The sequence below is a fragment of the Mercenaria mercenaria genome, chromosome 11 (assembly GCF_021730395.1).
Source record: "Mercenaria mercenaria strain notata chromosome 11, MADL_Memer_1, whole genome shotgun sequence".
Classification (NCBI taxonomy): domain Eukaryota; kingdom Metazoa; phylum Mollusca; class Bivalvia; order Venerida; family Veneridae; genus Mercenaria; species Mercenaria mercenaria.
The window spans coordinates 80283939-80300602 of record NC_069371.1 but is presented as its reverse complement, the minus strand read 5'-3'; the positions used below and the strand labels follow the sequence as shown (position 1 = coordinate 80300602).

At 36.6% G+C, this 16664-nt stretch overlaps 1 protein-coding gene across 1 annotated transcript; it reads right to left on the bottom strand.

Annotated features, from left to right (window-relative positions):
* Nucleotides 1-1503: 1503 nt before the first annotated feature.
* LOC123532666 (protein yellow-like) lies at nt 1504-15490 on the bottom strand. Its single transcript, XM_053517899.1, has 4 exons — nt 14654-15490; nt 7619-13557; nt 4287-4381; nt 1504-3899 (listed from the first exon to the last, which is right to left on the bottom strand). The coding sequence occupies exons 1-2, from the start codon at nt 15078-15080 to the stop codon at nt 12638-12640; spliced, it is 1347 nt and encodes a 448-aa protein (XP_053373874.1). The 5' UTR covers nt 15081-15490; the 3' UTR covers nt 1504-3899; nt 4287-4381; nt 7619-12637.
* Nucleotides 15491-16664: the final 1174 nt, after the last annotated feature.

Genomic DNA, 16664 nt, shown 5'->3' with positions numbered 1-16664 from the left:
TTCTGACATTTATAAATTTAGCTTCCTTTATGACACTTTGCATAAATATGTCTGTAACACTGACGGAAAGTGATGAAGAAATATAGATGCATTAACTTTGAAGACATTTGGCTTCGGTAAAACACCAGACCACGAAATAGAAAGTGTTCAAGTACCAAGTGTGTTATTTGTTTTCCATGGTCTTGATGGTATGCCTATATGAGAAGCCTGTGTTTGTCCTGGAAAACACCCAGCTCTAAATGCCAGCTTTTTTTTGGTGCCCTACAAAAAATTTTTCCTACTGGTGGGGATACATTTAGATTTGCCCTTGTCTGCATCTGTTCATCCTGCAGTCTGTCCAAATTTGTGTTGTGTATACCGGTATTTCAAAAAGTATTTGACCTAGAGTCATCAAACCTCAAAGGATTGTTACTTGGCATTGGATGTTGTGCAGTGGTTCCTTTAATTGGGATTCACACAGCCTGACAAGTCATGGCTCTTGACCTAGTCAATAGTAAGCAAAATAAAGGGCCTAGAATTTTGTTTTGCATGTATATCAAAAAGTATTAGTCCTAGAATTATGAAACAGGAATATTTAGTATGTGAAATTGTGCACCTGGGGTTTCAATGGAGATTTTACTGCCAAACCCGAGTTATGGCCCTTTGCTTTGTCAAAAATATGCATTAAAGTGCTAAAAAAATTTGTCAAACCTATCTTAAAACGTATTCGATCTAGGTTCGTGAAACTAAAGAAATATTAAGTATGTGAAGCTTATGCACCTGGGGATTTATTTGGGATGTCCTTAGGTCAGACCAGAGTTATGGCACTTGATTTAGTAAAAAAAATGCATAGAGGGCATACAAATTTGTGTCAAATGTACTAGTATCTCAAAAAGTATTTCCTAAGACTCATGAAACATCAAAGCATTGTTATGTAGCATGTGAAGTTCTGTTTGAGATTTCACTTGGCTAGACTAAAGTTTGCTTGGTGAAAAATACACAAGTGTTTAGAAAATGTTGCAATTATCTTAAAAAACTACTTCACCTGAGTCATGAATCCATGTACAATGAGTTTGGGCACCATTGTCCTACAGAGACACATCTAGGTTAAAACTGCAGACAAACAGACTTTCAGATGGAAATAATTATCCCTTACAGCTGTACATGTAAAGTATGTTAACGAAGTTGGAAATATATTCTGTAGTGTTAGGTGGTAACTGAAGATGTCCAAGGTCATCTATTCTTCATGTCATGAAGGGAAGTTGACTGCTACTTTTGAAGGACAGCTAAAGCCTACTGATGAGACTACTGGTTAAGTGGCTGCCATTTAAAAATATCCTACAAAACAAACACACAGTACTGGATATATCGAGGGCTCAACGCAAAACTAGTCTAAGTGTATATAGAAATAGAAGCAGATAGACTAGTTTCGCTTTGAGCCCTCGATATGGCATGTATAAGTAGTAGTTGTTTTTGGTCACAACTCCAGACCCCATGATGTGTATTGAGATTAATCAAACCAAACACAGTTTGAATTCTTTATTACTTTGAAGCTTGAGCATAAAAAGCTGATAAGCAAGTTAACATACATTACTCTATATTTTATATAACAGAAAGCAATCACAGTGTAGTTTGTTCACATAGCAATAGTACAAAATAAGGCATTTAGGAACATTTGCATGCTTTTTGCAAAATTTTGGACAAGAATCGCAGGAAGGCTTGATCAGTGTACACATTCTTTTCATTACCCCAGGAAGGCTTCGACGATCGACAATTTTCCTATCATATACCCAGGAAGATTTGACCAGCGTACACATTCCCTTCATAACCTTGGGAACACTTGACCAGCATACACACTTCTTTCATAACCCCAGGAAGATTTGACCAGCATCCACGTTCCTTTCATAACCCCTGGAAGACTTGACCATATGCAGCATCCACATTCCTTTCATAACCCCAGGAAGACTTGACCAGCATACACTTTCCCTTCAGAACAGGAAGGCTTGACCAGCGTATACATTCCTTTCATAACCCCAGGCAGAACCCTATGAAGGCTTACTAGCATACACACTCCTTTCAGAACTCTAGAAGGCTTAGCCAGTGTGCACATATCTTTCATAACCTATGAAAGGCTTGGCCAGCATACATATTCCTTTTATAACCCCAGTAAGGCTTGACCAGCATGCATATTCCTTTTATTTGACCAGCGTACACATTCCTTTCATAACCATAGAAAGGCTTTACCAGCGTACGCATTCCTTTCACAGGTGCCTTCTTTAACCTGGCTGTTAAAGCACGGAACTATCTGCAATAGGTGTTAGTTACACAAATTGCTATTTAATTGGAAACTCTGAACAGTGGTTATCACAGGCTCCCGTATTATAATCCTCTTTCCAACAAAAAAAGGCCTTGTTCATTAAACATGTGCTTATATAATGTAAATTTTAATCTAAAGAAATGCAAGACTTACAGTGATAAACAGCAACTAAGAACGGGTCAAAGTAATCTAGAGATCACCTCGATTTAATGCAATACTGGTAAATATGTAATAATACTTTGACCCAACCCAGCATGCGCTATCTTTAGAGCAAAGAAGTAGAAGCTAACAGCATGTGTTTATCTTAGAAAAAAAGCTGAAATATCAGTTTAAAAATTCGCTGCTGATATAGCTTTAAACAAATTGCGATCACGTTGCAAACGGAATTTTTCAGTCTTATTTACACATTGTTAACAAAGTAGTAAAAATTATGTTGCATATAGGGAAAACTCGAGGTAGCACTACTAAAAAGGGACAGACGTGCAGAATTGTGTATAAGCATTTAGTACATCATTGAACATACATCACAAGTTGCGAGGTTCCTACCTTGCACATATGATAGGGTCCCTCATCTCGGAACCGCTACTTTAGATACTACGATGTATAGAACGAAATGTTTTAGACTGAAATATTAGAAATTTGTATAATGCATGGATGACACAGTCTGTGGCAAGAAACTTCTCCACAAGGTTCATGCACCTTTGCATTTGCGAGCATTAACGTCGCACCGACCGACACAAATAAGGTCATATGGCGACTTTCCAGCTTTGATGGTAGAGAAAGACCCAATGTGCCCATGCGAGCATTATTTCATCACGGACGGGTAGAACCACCAACCTTCCATAAGCCAGCTGGATGGCTTCCTCACATAAATTCAACGCCCCGAGTGAGGCTCGAACCCACATCGGTGAGGGGCAAGTGGTTTGAAATCAGCGGCCTAAACCACTCAGCCACTGAAAGCCCCGAACAAAAATAAGATCCGATCTCTGAATAACCGTTTTAGCGATTTTGCCCGCCGCGAAAAACAGAAACAACGAAATGAGCCTGTGCAAAAACGAAAGTCGGCTAGGGACAGTCGATGCTGAATGTAATTTGTTGCCATCTGGTCCTGTCTACACTAACGTAGCATTTGTATGGTTTATGTTCAAAATGGATAATACTGTATAAGTGATATTTTTCCAGACGGTATTCTTCACGTCCATGGCCCATATAAAGTGCATTCTTTGCCCTAAATTGTGTTCATAGATAAAGTTCATGTTCCTCTGAATACCTCACACAAACCGACAAGGTCACACAAAAAAATCACATTTGAAGGACACTGATAACGTCTGACCGAAATAATAAAATTTATCTGAAGTATAACATATGTATATAATTAGAATATATTTTATGAAGTAAATTTTAATGTTTTACGGCCCATCGGAATTCTGCCAAATCTAATTTCTTATCTGGGCCCGCTTTGTTTTGGTGTAGAAAGTAAAGAATTTCTGCATCTAGGTATTGCACGTTGTTTTCGCGGAGAACTGCAGCTATGTCTTCTTGGCATACAAAACCATCGTGGTTTTTGTCACAGTATTCAAATCTTGCTTTCCATTCTTCTTCGCTGTAAAAAAAGAAATTATCGCGTTTTACTTAATTTAAATGTGACATCCATAAGTAAATTCTCTCGTAGTTAAATTAAATGTTACACCCGCAATGTTCCTACATCAACAAATATAATTATGATGCATTTTTTTTAAGTTCATGAAAGTTGAGTAATACAAATAGAAAGCTGTCTATCAACAAATATATGATAATTTTTAAAATTCTACTCATGGAAGTTGGTGATGCATATAAAAGAATCCGGTATGGTCATGGGTTCGATTTTAACACATGTAGCGAAAGAGGCGGTCTCTTCTCAACTAGCGCTCGGTCACTCCAGCTAACTAACAGAGTTACGCCCCTTTATTGCGAGACGAAGTGGTAGGCAACGTTACTGTGATTTACTTACGTTTTTGGCCTAGGTTTTTCTCTTGACATTTCGTCGAGAAACTCGTCCAGGGACACTAGCCTGTCATTGTCATGATCAAGATCGGCAAACATCTCCTGAAATGTATAACATGAAAGTGTATGCATAAAGTCGTGGCTGAAAACTGTTTTTAAAAATAAAGTGAAATTGATACATTACTGTTTTCGAAGTTTGAACATAATTTGATAGGAGAATAGGCAACATTAAAGAGAAGAGCAAACTTTAGCAGCTCTTATGCCAACAGTAAGCAGAGTGAGTTTCTGGGCGACAACACAAAACCCTTAAAGCTCCCCTGTGATTCTGGGGCAATTTGTGTATGAAAAGTCTTAGCCTTGAATCAACAGGGTCTAAACATATTGTTTTGTTGCGTTTGCGATTTCAATCAGAATAAACTTTTTGAGTCCATGCCTCATTTTTTGAAAACAACATTTTGGTCCCTTTTTGAGGCCATGCAACCTTAACTGTGTTGGTACGCTGTGAAACCAAAATCAAATCGGAACCGTCTGAATGCCGAACATATATGCCGAAAGATAGTGTTGTAAAGATAAATATTGTGTTTTAAAGATATTGTCGTAAAGTGATGTGGGATAAAGTTAGTGTTGCAAAGCTATAGTATAATAAACATAGTTTTGTAAAGATAAAGATGGGATCGAAAAGATAGTGTTGGAAAGAGATTGTGATCGTTGTATCCAGTAGTGTGGTATTTATATTTACATTATTCAACCATTAGATCACAAGATTACTTATTTTGTTTTGTTTTGTCTGTCAAACAACGTTTTGCACTTTTTTTTTCACAAACTTCGCTTTCATTTTGTGCTTGACTTGATTGCTTTAATTTCTATAATATAGGCTGTTAGAATGCCGGAGCTAATGACCGTATGTAATTATTATGGCATATGAATAGCTCTTCGTCTGACGGTCTTGTCTAAATGTCAAATTTGCCAATTCATGTAATAGACACATCTTCTCCTTTTCACAGAAATATATTATACTTCATCATCAAGTATTACCATATCAGATAACATCAAGGAACGATCGCTGATTTAAGTTTGAAATTTCAATCCCAAGATTAAAGCAGCGTTTGGAGACCAGTCTTACAGTTCAAGCACCTGATTGGCTGTTTCTTGGCACAATCTTGAAACAGACCAATGGCAAGGATGCATTCTGGGACTGATAACCATTCTAAAGTTTTATAATCCAAAAGCTAAGAATATTTTAGACTGTAACTAGTTAAATGGCTCTGCTGGGGGAAACAACAGCCTCAGAATCGGAGACAAAATGCCACCAGGAGCGTAATAAATCTATTCTATATAAGGGCATTTTATAGATTTAGCATTTTCTGATAATCACTTCTATTCCGACATGTCTGCAACTGTACAGCTATATTTGTAAATCTTCCAAGACGTAATCGATTACTTGTAATCACCATCGATTTCTGGAAACAGATCATAACTGGGTAATTGTTAAGATTTCATCAGGGAGTCATAAAGCTACAGCTGGAAACAGAACTTGGCAATTTTACATGGAAATTTGTTTTATTGCCAGTTCAGGGAGCGATACTTTTCACTGCAATATGTAAACTTATTGCAAACTGGTCATAGACTAAACAAGAAATGTACACTCAGCAAATTTAAAACCGGACACATTTTGTTATCTGATTTATCAAAATAAAAAATAGATCAGTTTTGCATTCAGTCGATCAAATGTTCAATATTTGATCATATCTAACATATCAAAGTGTTGCAGAACTTTGTATTTGAAAAAGGTAATATTGAATGCAAGTTTGAAATTTCATTTTACGGATGTGCAAACAACACTTTTGTGTAATCCAACAGTTAAATATTTGAAACTGAAATTGGAAACTCCAAACTACAGTAAAAAAAAAAAGCATAAAGTAACATTCCAGTTCCACAAATTTATCGAAGACTAGAACGTTTCAGTTCCACAGTTTTTGTAGTTTTTTTGCCCATAAATGTACCATCGTAGTTTTGGAAAAATTTATGAAAATCCAATTTATGAAATTTAGTGATATCACTGGTTATAGGAACAAGCCCAAGTGGCTAACACTGGTTTAAAACTCTCAAGCTTTGATATGTTTTCTAAAATGATTTGATTAAAATAAGGACTTTCTTTGTTAATCTCTCTCTCGTTGTGTAGAAATGTTTTCTCGTATAATAATAAAGGCTTGGTATGGTTCGATTGTTCATGTGTTTTTTAGTTTTCTATTGCGTGGACGCATAGCTGGACGATATTCATGAAATCTGGCATAATCGTTCAGAAAGTATAAGATATTAAATGTGCAAAATCTGTTTAATGTTACTTATTGTTTCATGAAAAAGAGAAAAAGATGTGGTTGTACGCTTTTAAGTGTACTGTAGGAGACATACTGATTTAGTGCTGTCCGTCTGTCTGTCAGTCTGTCTGTATGTCACAAAGTTTGTCCACGCAATTCCTCCGACACCTGTGAGAGGATTTACATCAAACCTCACTGAAGTGATCGTTGCTTTGCCTTGTCATCGGCATGTTCTAGTTCGGTGATTATTCAGCGGAGTTAAGGCCCTTGATTCGTCAACTTTTGTAGGTTTTTTTTTTCATCTCTCATATTATTAGGCGTATTTCCAAACTTCATAAAGGAGTGACCAGTGCCAAGCCTAATAATTGATTTTCAGCACAGTTGTGGCCCTTGATTTATTGTATTTTGCAGTGTTTACACGATTTGACCTCTAGATACCATTTGGCTGAAATTCACCAAACATCACGAGTGAAAAGTGTAAAGCGTAGTTGTACATATCATCGACGTGTTCAAGTTTAATGATTTTTTTTTTCAGCGGAGTTATGACCCTTGATTTAATTTTGTCAAATTCTTTAATGTCTGTGCTACTTCTCCTATACCAATGTTTGGAGTTTCACTAAACTTCACTGCAGTGATCAGTGCCAAGCCTGTATAACTACAATTGTGCATGTCATTTGAATGCTATGGTTTAGAGATTTTCCCTCGAGTTATAACCCTTGATTTGTCGCATTTTACAATGTCTGCATGGTAAGCGGTGGGAGACGTAGTGTTTCGTGAAAAACAGTCTCATAGTTAACCTATTTTCACTTCCCTGCTCTATCGTTAGGTGAAGGATAGGGGTGAGATGTGGGTAGTATGTAAGCTGTGGGATACCTGTTGCAGCGACATACCGTTATTATAAGAGGGACTACTGATGATAAAGAAATTACAGGTAACGAAAATAAAATGTGTCCCGTTGGATCGAATACGCCCTTGAACACAAATGCACATTATTTATTTTTAAATAAACAAAATTGCGTACCGCTACTTCCCTGGTGTTCAAATATCTCTTAATTTTCCCCAGTCGATAGACAAACTGGTGAAATGTAAATATTCCAAAACCATATTCATCCACGGACCAGTAAAACTCCAGGTACTTGTCCAAATCTTTCTTGTTCAATTTATTTGCATATTTAGACACAATTTTGTCAATTTCTTCTTTAGTTAAAGGTTCAAGAGTTTCGTTGTCGTTGTCGGCATCGTTTTTCTGTTTTTCGTTTTCCACTTTCTTTGCTTCAGCTTTCTCAACTTTATCTTCATTGACACTTTCATTGACATCTTTATTAGGGTCTTTAACAGGTTCTGTGTCTTCGTTTTTACTACCAGCTTTATTGTTCACTTCCGGTTGTTTTTCATCCGTTTTATCTGCAATCCCGTTAATAGTCACAGGTCCATCCCCGCCGAAAACCGTGACCTTCGCTCCATCTTCTCCGGCGACCTTGACCTCAACCACCGTTTGTTCAGTGTCGTTAGCCTTTATCACCCTAATTGTGTTTTGTGGACTTTCGTCTGATTTCGTCGGGGACGACGCGATTTTTTCATCCGTTGACATTTTCACTATCCACTAACTACAATCCGTACACATACACTAAATCCTTAAAGAATAACTTTGATATAATCTATCTATGTGATTCAATATACGCATTCAAACAGCAATTGGACACTGCAGTTTTACATAGACTGCAGCAGATCGATGTTACAAGAGACAGTGAATGGCTGATATCGACTCGCTGCCAGGTCTTGATTATTGAACATTCCGCCGTCGGATAGGATTGTTTTATTAAGCAAAGTACTCGAGATACAGTTTTTCATGAACGTGATGATATTCGCAAGTATTTTAAGAGACTCATAAATTTTTATATACCATATAACAGGGGTACACCGCTGTAAATGGTTTTATAGTGCAAAAGATATAACATGCAAGTACGCACGTTGACTGTACTTTCTCTTTTTCTTTTTTTCTCAGAAAACATATTTTTAGTATCTAACCTTGGATTTATTTTGAGTCAGATTTAGTAATTTATTATACATTCGTTGGAATTTCTAGAAAATGCATAACGTTTCGTCTTTTACAAATACATTGGCACCTTTAAACATAATAATAATAATAATAATAATAATAATATTAATAATAACATCTTTATTTATAGAAGGTAGCACATGAAGATATAGATCAGTACAAAGTACAAATGATACTTCTTAATTTTAAATGTAGTCTTCTGAACAACAACAACAACAACCAAATACAATTTACACTATCACATAACCTAATTGATATCACATTCAAATTATAAATATCTAATACTACGACATATTGTAGAGAGCTTGAAAAAAAAACAGGATTTTTCAAGATTCAGTTCTCCCCTGTGTGATGATATAAAATTAAGTACAAAATGTAGTAATGTCGAGCCCATTTTGTACTAGACAGAAATGACTGCACGAGCCAGTCTTAGTACATAAGGAACGAACACAAGACTTATGGATAGATACAATTTTGTTTTGATTTATTCTGAGTGGACGTCTGTTAGAAGACGTTATTGGTGTGAAGTTGTGTTTAAACACTTTTTATGTCTAAGCATCGTTCGGCAGTGACTCTAGCCTGCATCTATAGGCTCAATAACAAAATTTTGTTTGTATGCTTCATCCACATCTACTTATTTACCGAGTTCGTTTGTTGGGCGACTCATCCAGAAGACTGTTCTCAAATTGCAGAGACTTTCCTAGTTCTTTAGAGTGCCAGGTGTAAAGCACCAATACACTGGGCACCAATACACTGGTCTCTTATCCCAATGTTAGTAATATTTAATTGGAGGAGCGGAGGTTCGATCACCCGACCCCTGTTTTCGTCGTCGGACAGTGTTACTGGACCGCTGTGTCCGCTCTTTATTTACCGGGAATAGGTGGGCTCGATTATATGAGCCGATCTGACCCGGTACATCGATTCGCACTCGTTTCATTCGGATAAGTTGTGCGCGCATCAATCAGTATACCGGCGGGACATGCTGAATAGGCCGATCACGGTGCTTTTTGGTTTACCACTCACGCAGACGGGATAGCCCGGCGTGATAATCGGCACATAAAATCGTGTCCATCTGGGCAGTAAAATAAAAGTGAGCCAGATCAAACCGGAGGTAAAATTAAAAGTACAAAGATTATATATTAGAATAGTGCCCACAATGATAAGACACGCAAGCCTGATTTGCAGTATATCCCCCAGAAAGATCTTAGAAAATTATTCTGAAAGAAAATCTTAATTTTATTTGACAGAGCCTATTGATTTACGTTTATCAGGAAACTTCTCAAAAGAAGAAGAAGAAAAAACACTCGGACAAGCGGAATTTTCGTTACAAATGCAATACCCCTGTCATGCCCCATAAAATTTTGATTTCGTATAAAACAAAACTTATCAGTTCAAACATTATCATCAAAGGTCGAGTTATATTGTCATTAAATTAAATCCATTCTCAAGTATGCCTTTATTTTTCGCGTTGTTTTGTGATATGGGATAGCTTAAACTATTTGAACCCCAAAGTAAAGTCTGTAAACTGAGATGGGGGCGTCTGTGTAAATACTTAACCTGGTCAAATAGAGACTAAAACTGCTTAACTTGAAACAATTTCTTCTCCTTTGAGGTAGTAAGCCTATATCTAAATGGTGTTTAATTTTAGCGTTTAAGCCTTGATGTGGTGAAAATGTCCATGTTTATCAAAATTCAGTTTTGTGTTGTTTTTTTTTTTCTCTCACTGAATTGGTCATTTCCTTTAGAAGTAGGATATAGCATCTCAGTTCAAGATTTCCTGGTTCAAGCATGGACCGCGGGGTGGTTTTGACGAAACTGGTTACTGGATACTATCGAGGTCCGGCACTCCACATATACAACTTAATGTGTATCACAGAAAGTGAAAAAAAAATGTTTTCAAACACCAAACAGGCACACCATACGCGAAAATATTAATTTCTAATCGTTTTAATGGCAGTTTATATCAGTATATGAATACTAGTAGCTGCCTTTGCATTCTTTTCCGTTTAAGTACGTCTGTGTACAGACTGCCTTTTGGAAACAACAGATACGCAACGTCCCGGCGGTATACATGACCGACGGTCGACGGCAGATTGTGAGACCCGCATAGCTTAATTTTCGCAGTTTTTGTCTTCATTTTTCCGGAAAAACAAAACTTCAGGCGGCCATGCAACGGTCAATTTGTCTCGTACATTATAGTATTTCGGTCGACATGTATAAAAATGGAAGATAAGTGCCGATTATAAACTAACACAGCGTAACTGGCAACTGGAAACAATAGTGAAAAGACCAGTTCATTTTAATAGTATATTTTATGGCATATACTAACAACGGCTGTCGACAAAAAAGAAAAATAAAGTTAAAGCAGGAAAAATAAAACGAATAAATGCAGTCGAACTATGTTCACTCGAATTTGGATCTTTCGAACACCATCCTTCGCTCGAACTTATCGAATCCCTATATAATGTATATTGTTCGATGGCTCAAACTACCGATAACTCTAACAAATTTTGCCGGTCCCGTCGAGTTCGACTGTAATTTAATTCTAGAAAAGATGTCTTTTCAAATTGACTCAGTACGAACTGTAGTGAAGCCCCCTTAATCCGAACCTCTCTAATCCGGAAACCTCTGTAAACCATTCATAGGAATAGATATACATGTATATGTTTTTGTGATAAGTACTGCCAATGTATATATTGTGCAATGTGGTCACTTAAAGCAGGTATTCGATTCTCTGTAAGTGATACCTAACCAGATCATTAGAATAACTGGACAAGTAAAATATTCTCTTTTTAATAGCTACCTTCTGCGAAATTTGTAGAAATGGTGAAATCAATATTGATAATTGATATTGGAAAGTTAAATTAACATGAAAATTGACATCAAACTCAAAAGATCTATATGGTGCTTATACATTAATTATGTTTATTAATCCTGGCTATACACATCATGTATAACAAACAGCATAAATTTTCTGTCAAGAATAGAAACCTTTCTAATCCGAAAACCCCTCTAATCCGAACCTTTTTTCTGGTCCGAGCATGTTCGGATTACAGAGGTTCCACTGAGTAATAAAGGACTGCATGCAGATGATGGGAAATAAATGACCTTATTATATACCTATATAAAGTCTGTAAAAAAATCGGCTTGTATTTCACAATTAAATATGAACAGACAGACAAAAATTCCGTATTGTACCTTTTAAATTCCGTATTGTACCTTCCGTATTGTATGCTGCCGGACTATTTTCATTAATATGCATGACTCGACACATTTCTATAAATAGCACACATAAAAACTTCACTAAGTTCCATTTATTATCGATAAACATTGAAGATTTCGTTCAAGAACATACAAGAATCAAAATGGTAAAGGTATATAATAAAAGGGTCATTATAACAGTAGCTAGATCTGGGACTTTGTATTCGGCTCTCGTGGATTTTGCAAGGTCGGATCACACTCGGCGCTTGCGCGCATCGTGAGATCCGATCTGGCAAAATCCACTCGAGACGAATACTGCATCCCAGATCAAGCTACTGTTATAATAACCCTATTAAATACGTCTACCAAAAAGTCTTATAGACGCTATGTATGTATAGATGTTAAAACTAATACATTATGAGAAATGAATATTTCAAATGTTTTGTGGAAATACTGACTTACAACTCGGCAGACCTTTTTCTTCCGAGATGCACTAGTTATGATTACTTTATGCAACGATAAAATCTTATACATACAATGTAAACATAAAAATAAATGAATGTGTCAAATAGCAATATCATTTTATTACAAAAAGGACATAGCATAAATGTTTTAGGAGATTATATCTACTAGTAAGTTAAAACGTTATACAATCTTGCATGCGATATGTTGAATATTATATTTACAAGTATAATACGAGGGGGAAAATGCACTCATATTACTAAAGTCTGAGTTCGGTGAAGCATATAGGGCAGTGGCGGTAAAATGGCTGACAGCATGCTATGTAAGTGTAAGAAAACGCTGCAAACATGCACATATAATGAGAGCAAAACAAGATGCAAGAGTTTTCTGACTTCCTAGGGTAGGGACGTCCTGTCTTCCCTTTAAGTAGTGGACGTCATCGACAAAAATCTTCCAGATGAAAAAATTTGGTTCATGATGTACAATGCCTTCTGAACTAAAGAACTTGTTCAGCCTACTTGTCGTAAACCACAGATACCCATTGTCGTCAAGCGCAAGTGTGTCGACCCACTGCATTCGCGGATCAGACACGAGTTCTGATTGGCTGATTAGTGGAACAGCGTTAAAGTCCCCGGATGACCCTAAGTCTTTGGAAATATCCCATTTGAAGATGGCATTCGGCCCTAGAGCTGAGTAATACAGGTTATTCTTGGCACCGTATGCCATCCCGTCACCTGGGCTGACCTTTTCTCCAATGGTGCGCACAGCTGCAGCAAAAGCGGCGGAATTCCCGTTAGCAGACGTTAGAACGGAAGTCTCAATCTGGTGCAACCCTACTCCTGCGACAGAGCTGTAATAGATGTACTTAAAATCTGGTGACATTGCAATTCCGTTTATACCTGTGATGATTCCAGTCAAAGTTAAGTTTGATATTGTGATATTTATATATTGTTCGTCTGCTCTCATATTCGAATGCGAGTAAGCGTATGATGTGTTCTCTTTGTAATCATAAACGACTAACTTGTAATCTAACGTGTCTGACAAGAAAGCGTATCTGGCGACATTTTCACTGTAGCCTAAAACGATATCGTTGAGATAGAATAGACCAAAGCCGATAACCATCCTAGGAAAGACGTAGCGGTTGACTTCTTGGTTTGTGTTCAGATCGTAAATGATGATCTTAGCTGGACAGGAATCAACAGGCTGCACATCCACGTCTTCCATCTTTGAAATGTAACCTAAAGTTTAAAAACAAATCAACAGTCAATTTCTGTTTTTTCTGTTTTTTTCTCTCTTTTTTTTTCTATAACGAAAATCTTCAAGATTTTCACCTCTACTTTGCAATAAAATGAACCGGATGTGGTGGGAGTCTTTTAAATTTTGAAGAAACGTACATCGCTTTCACGTTTTATTCTCAAAATCGATTTGACAACTTCTTTTGTCGCAAAAATGTAACATTTTTATATATAGAAAAAATAAAAATGTCACATTCTTTTTACTTTTTGCTAATTTAGAGATTGTCAAAGTTTTGTACGGATATGGTCAGTCATTAGTTGTTACTGAATGTCTAACAACTACGGAAGTAGTGCCAGTTTACATGTACGTATATTATGGTAGTTAGTAACTCGAAAACTCGAAATCGGCCTAGTGACTCTAAATTTCGACTTACATAACACGAAATCTTGAGTTACGTAAGTCGAAATTTCGAGTTACGTAAGTCGAAATTTCGGGTAAGTATTCAAAATTTCAAGTTAATAAAAACACACTTGTACTACTGGCCCACCATAAAAACTGCTGAAAAAAAAACATCGAACTGACTTTTTGATGAAAATATCCAACATGACCGGATTAATTTAATCACCCGACTAGGGTGTAGCATTTCATGTAATGGTGTAGATTTCAAAGAAAACGAATATGCCATATGTACATGAATCGGACATTAATTCCGAAAACCACACTTTTGCCTGTATCATTCTTTATTTACTTTATTTGTTTTATGGAGAAGATGTGTTTTATGCAGTTTTTCTGAGCCTAGATATAGCGGAGCTTATAAAAAGTAAATTAAAAATTGCAAATTTAACGAAATTCTCTATAAAGTAAATTAAGAGCAGAGTTTGTATAGTTAAAGTTAAAAAGACATGAACAATTTACATAATAAATATATTTTTGTATTTATAGTGATACTATAAAGAGGCTGAATCTTTCACCGTGACCACGTGAAATGTGCGTGAATGTTTAATTCAAAAACCTCGAGGTATTTATCCTAAAATAAATTTCAATTAATTTGTGAAAGCACTACCCCCATGACTGTTTATATGAATGAAAATCGCTCACCTGTATCAACGATCCACATGTAACCAGTGTTTGGATCAATCTCCATGCTCTGTACCCTCTGTAGAGCCTCACAGTTACCCAGCTTCTGCATTTCCCAGTTTGGGAAGGGCCTCAGTAGATGACTGGAGCCATTGCTACCTGCTGGGGCCTTGATGATTACGTTCAGCGTTGATGGAACGCCAGGTTTTAGTCGCGGGACTGTAACGTAAACTTTTCCCTTATAAAGTTTTATTCCATTTATTGCACTGTTTTGAGGAATGTAGGCCTTGTTTTCAATCTCCTGTTGTTTTAATGTGTCGTTTGGCCACTCGTATTCCACAATGTTCCACTGATAAACGATTTCAGCAGACGTCCCCTCATCTCCATGGCCGTCTGCAAAAGCGCCGCAGACGACACATACCGGCAACACCAAATCAGCAAGTTTCATCTTTTGCCAAAGTATTCAGAAAGATTCAGCGAACATGTACAACCTAATGTCCTCTAAGTCTAATCTCCTATTTAAATGTTGGACAAATTTGCCTCCGGGTAGTTATTTAAGCCAGATTACTGACCGTGAAGGTCCTTTTAAAAAGTATAATTGATAGGAAGTCACTCCATTATTCAAAAGTGATACGTAAAATATCCGTAACGCGATTTTGTAAACAAGCTGTCCGTGTGTTTATTCTTTAAACAAAATATGTTAAATATTTAAAAGAATTTTGAAATAATGTTCGTGCCTCTAGAATATGGTGCATTTTATGTTAAAAGTAAATAAACAGTTTTTGGTAAGTCCCGTTTATGGCACTGTATGATGCAATATTTTATGGCGCACTTCAAAATATTTACAACCTTATTTCGGTCAAGCTTGAAAAACACCTATATTTTGACCGGAATAATCTAGATTACGAAGTATTTTATGCTACATTTGACAGGCTTATTGTATATCCCTACTGAGGGTTACCTTACACTCTGTTTTTTTTTAAACATTACAAAGCGACCGAATTTTTTGAAAACTCCATATTACTTTAAAGGGACTAACCCACACATTTTACGCGAAAAATGATTTCTCTCAAAAATCCATAAAAGTGAGTACTCTGAAAGTGACTAGTGGTACGAACTTATTGACATAAGTTTTTTGCAAGATATTTTTATAAATAACCAACAAGAGATCACAGAGTGATCTTGGCGCCCACCAATGTGCCATTTTTGAGTGTTCCAAATTTCAAGACTTACTGACTACCTCAAGGTCAAATTTCATTTCCGTACACAACACTGTGCATGTGGTCCAAATTCAAAAGCTGTAGCTTGAGAAATGTGAAAGTAGGTCACCAGGTCAATGTCAAGGTCAAAGTTTGTTTCAGTACACAATCCTATGCATGTGGTCCAAATTTGAAGCCTGTAGCTACAGAAATGTGAAAGTAGGTCACTAGGTCAATCTTAAGGTCAAAGTTCATTTCGGTACACAAAACTATGCAAGTGGTCCAAATTTGAAGGCTGTAGCTTGAGAAATGTAAAAGTAGGTCACTAGGTCAAAATCGAGGTCAAATTCTATTTCGGAATACAAAACTATGCATGTGGTCCAAATTTGAAGCCTGTACTTTCAAAAATGTGAAAGTAGGTCACTAGGTCAATGTAAAGGTCAAAGTTCATTTCGGTACACAAAACTATGCATGTGGTCCAAATTTGAAGGCTATAGCTTGAGAAATGTAAAAGTAGGTCACTAGGTCAAAATCAAGGTCAAGTTTTATTTCAGAATACAAGACTATGCATGTGGTCCAAATTTGAAGCCTGTACCTTAAAAATGTGAAAGTAGGTCACTAGGTCAATGTAAAGGTCAAAGTTCATTTCGGTACACAAAACTATGCAAGTGGTCCAAATTTGAAGGCTGTAGCTTGAGAAATGTAAAAGTAGGTCACTAGGTCAAAATCAAGGTCAAATTTTATTTCAGAATACAAAACTATGCATGTGGTCCAAATTTGAAGCCTGTACCTTAAAAATGTGAAAGTAGGTCACTAGGTCAATGTAAAGGTCA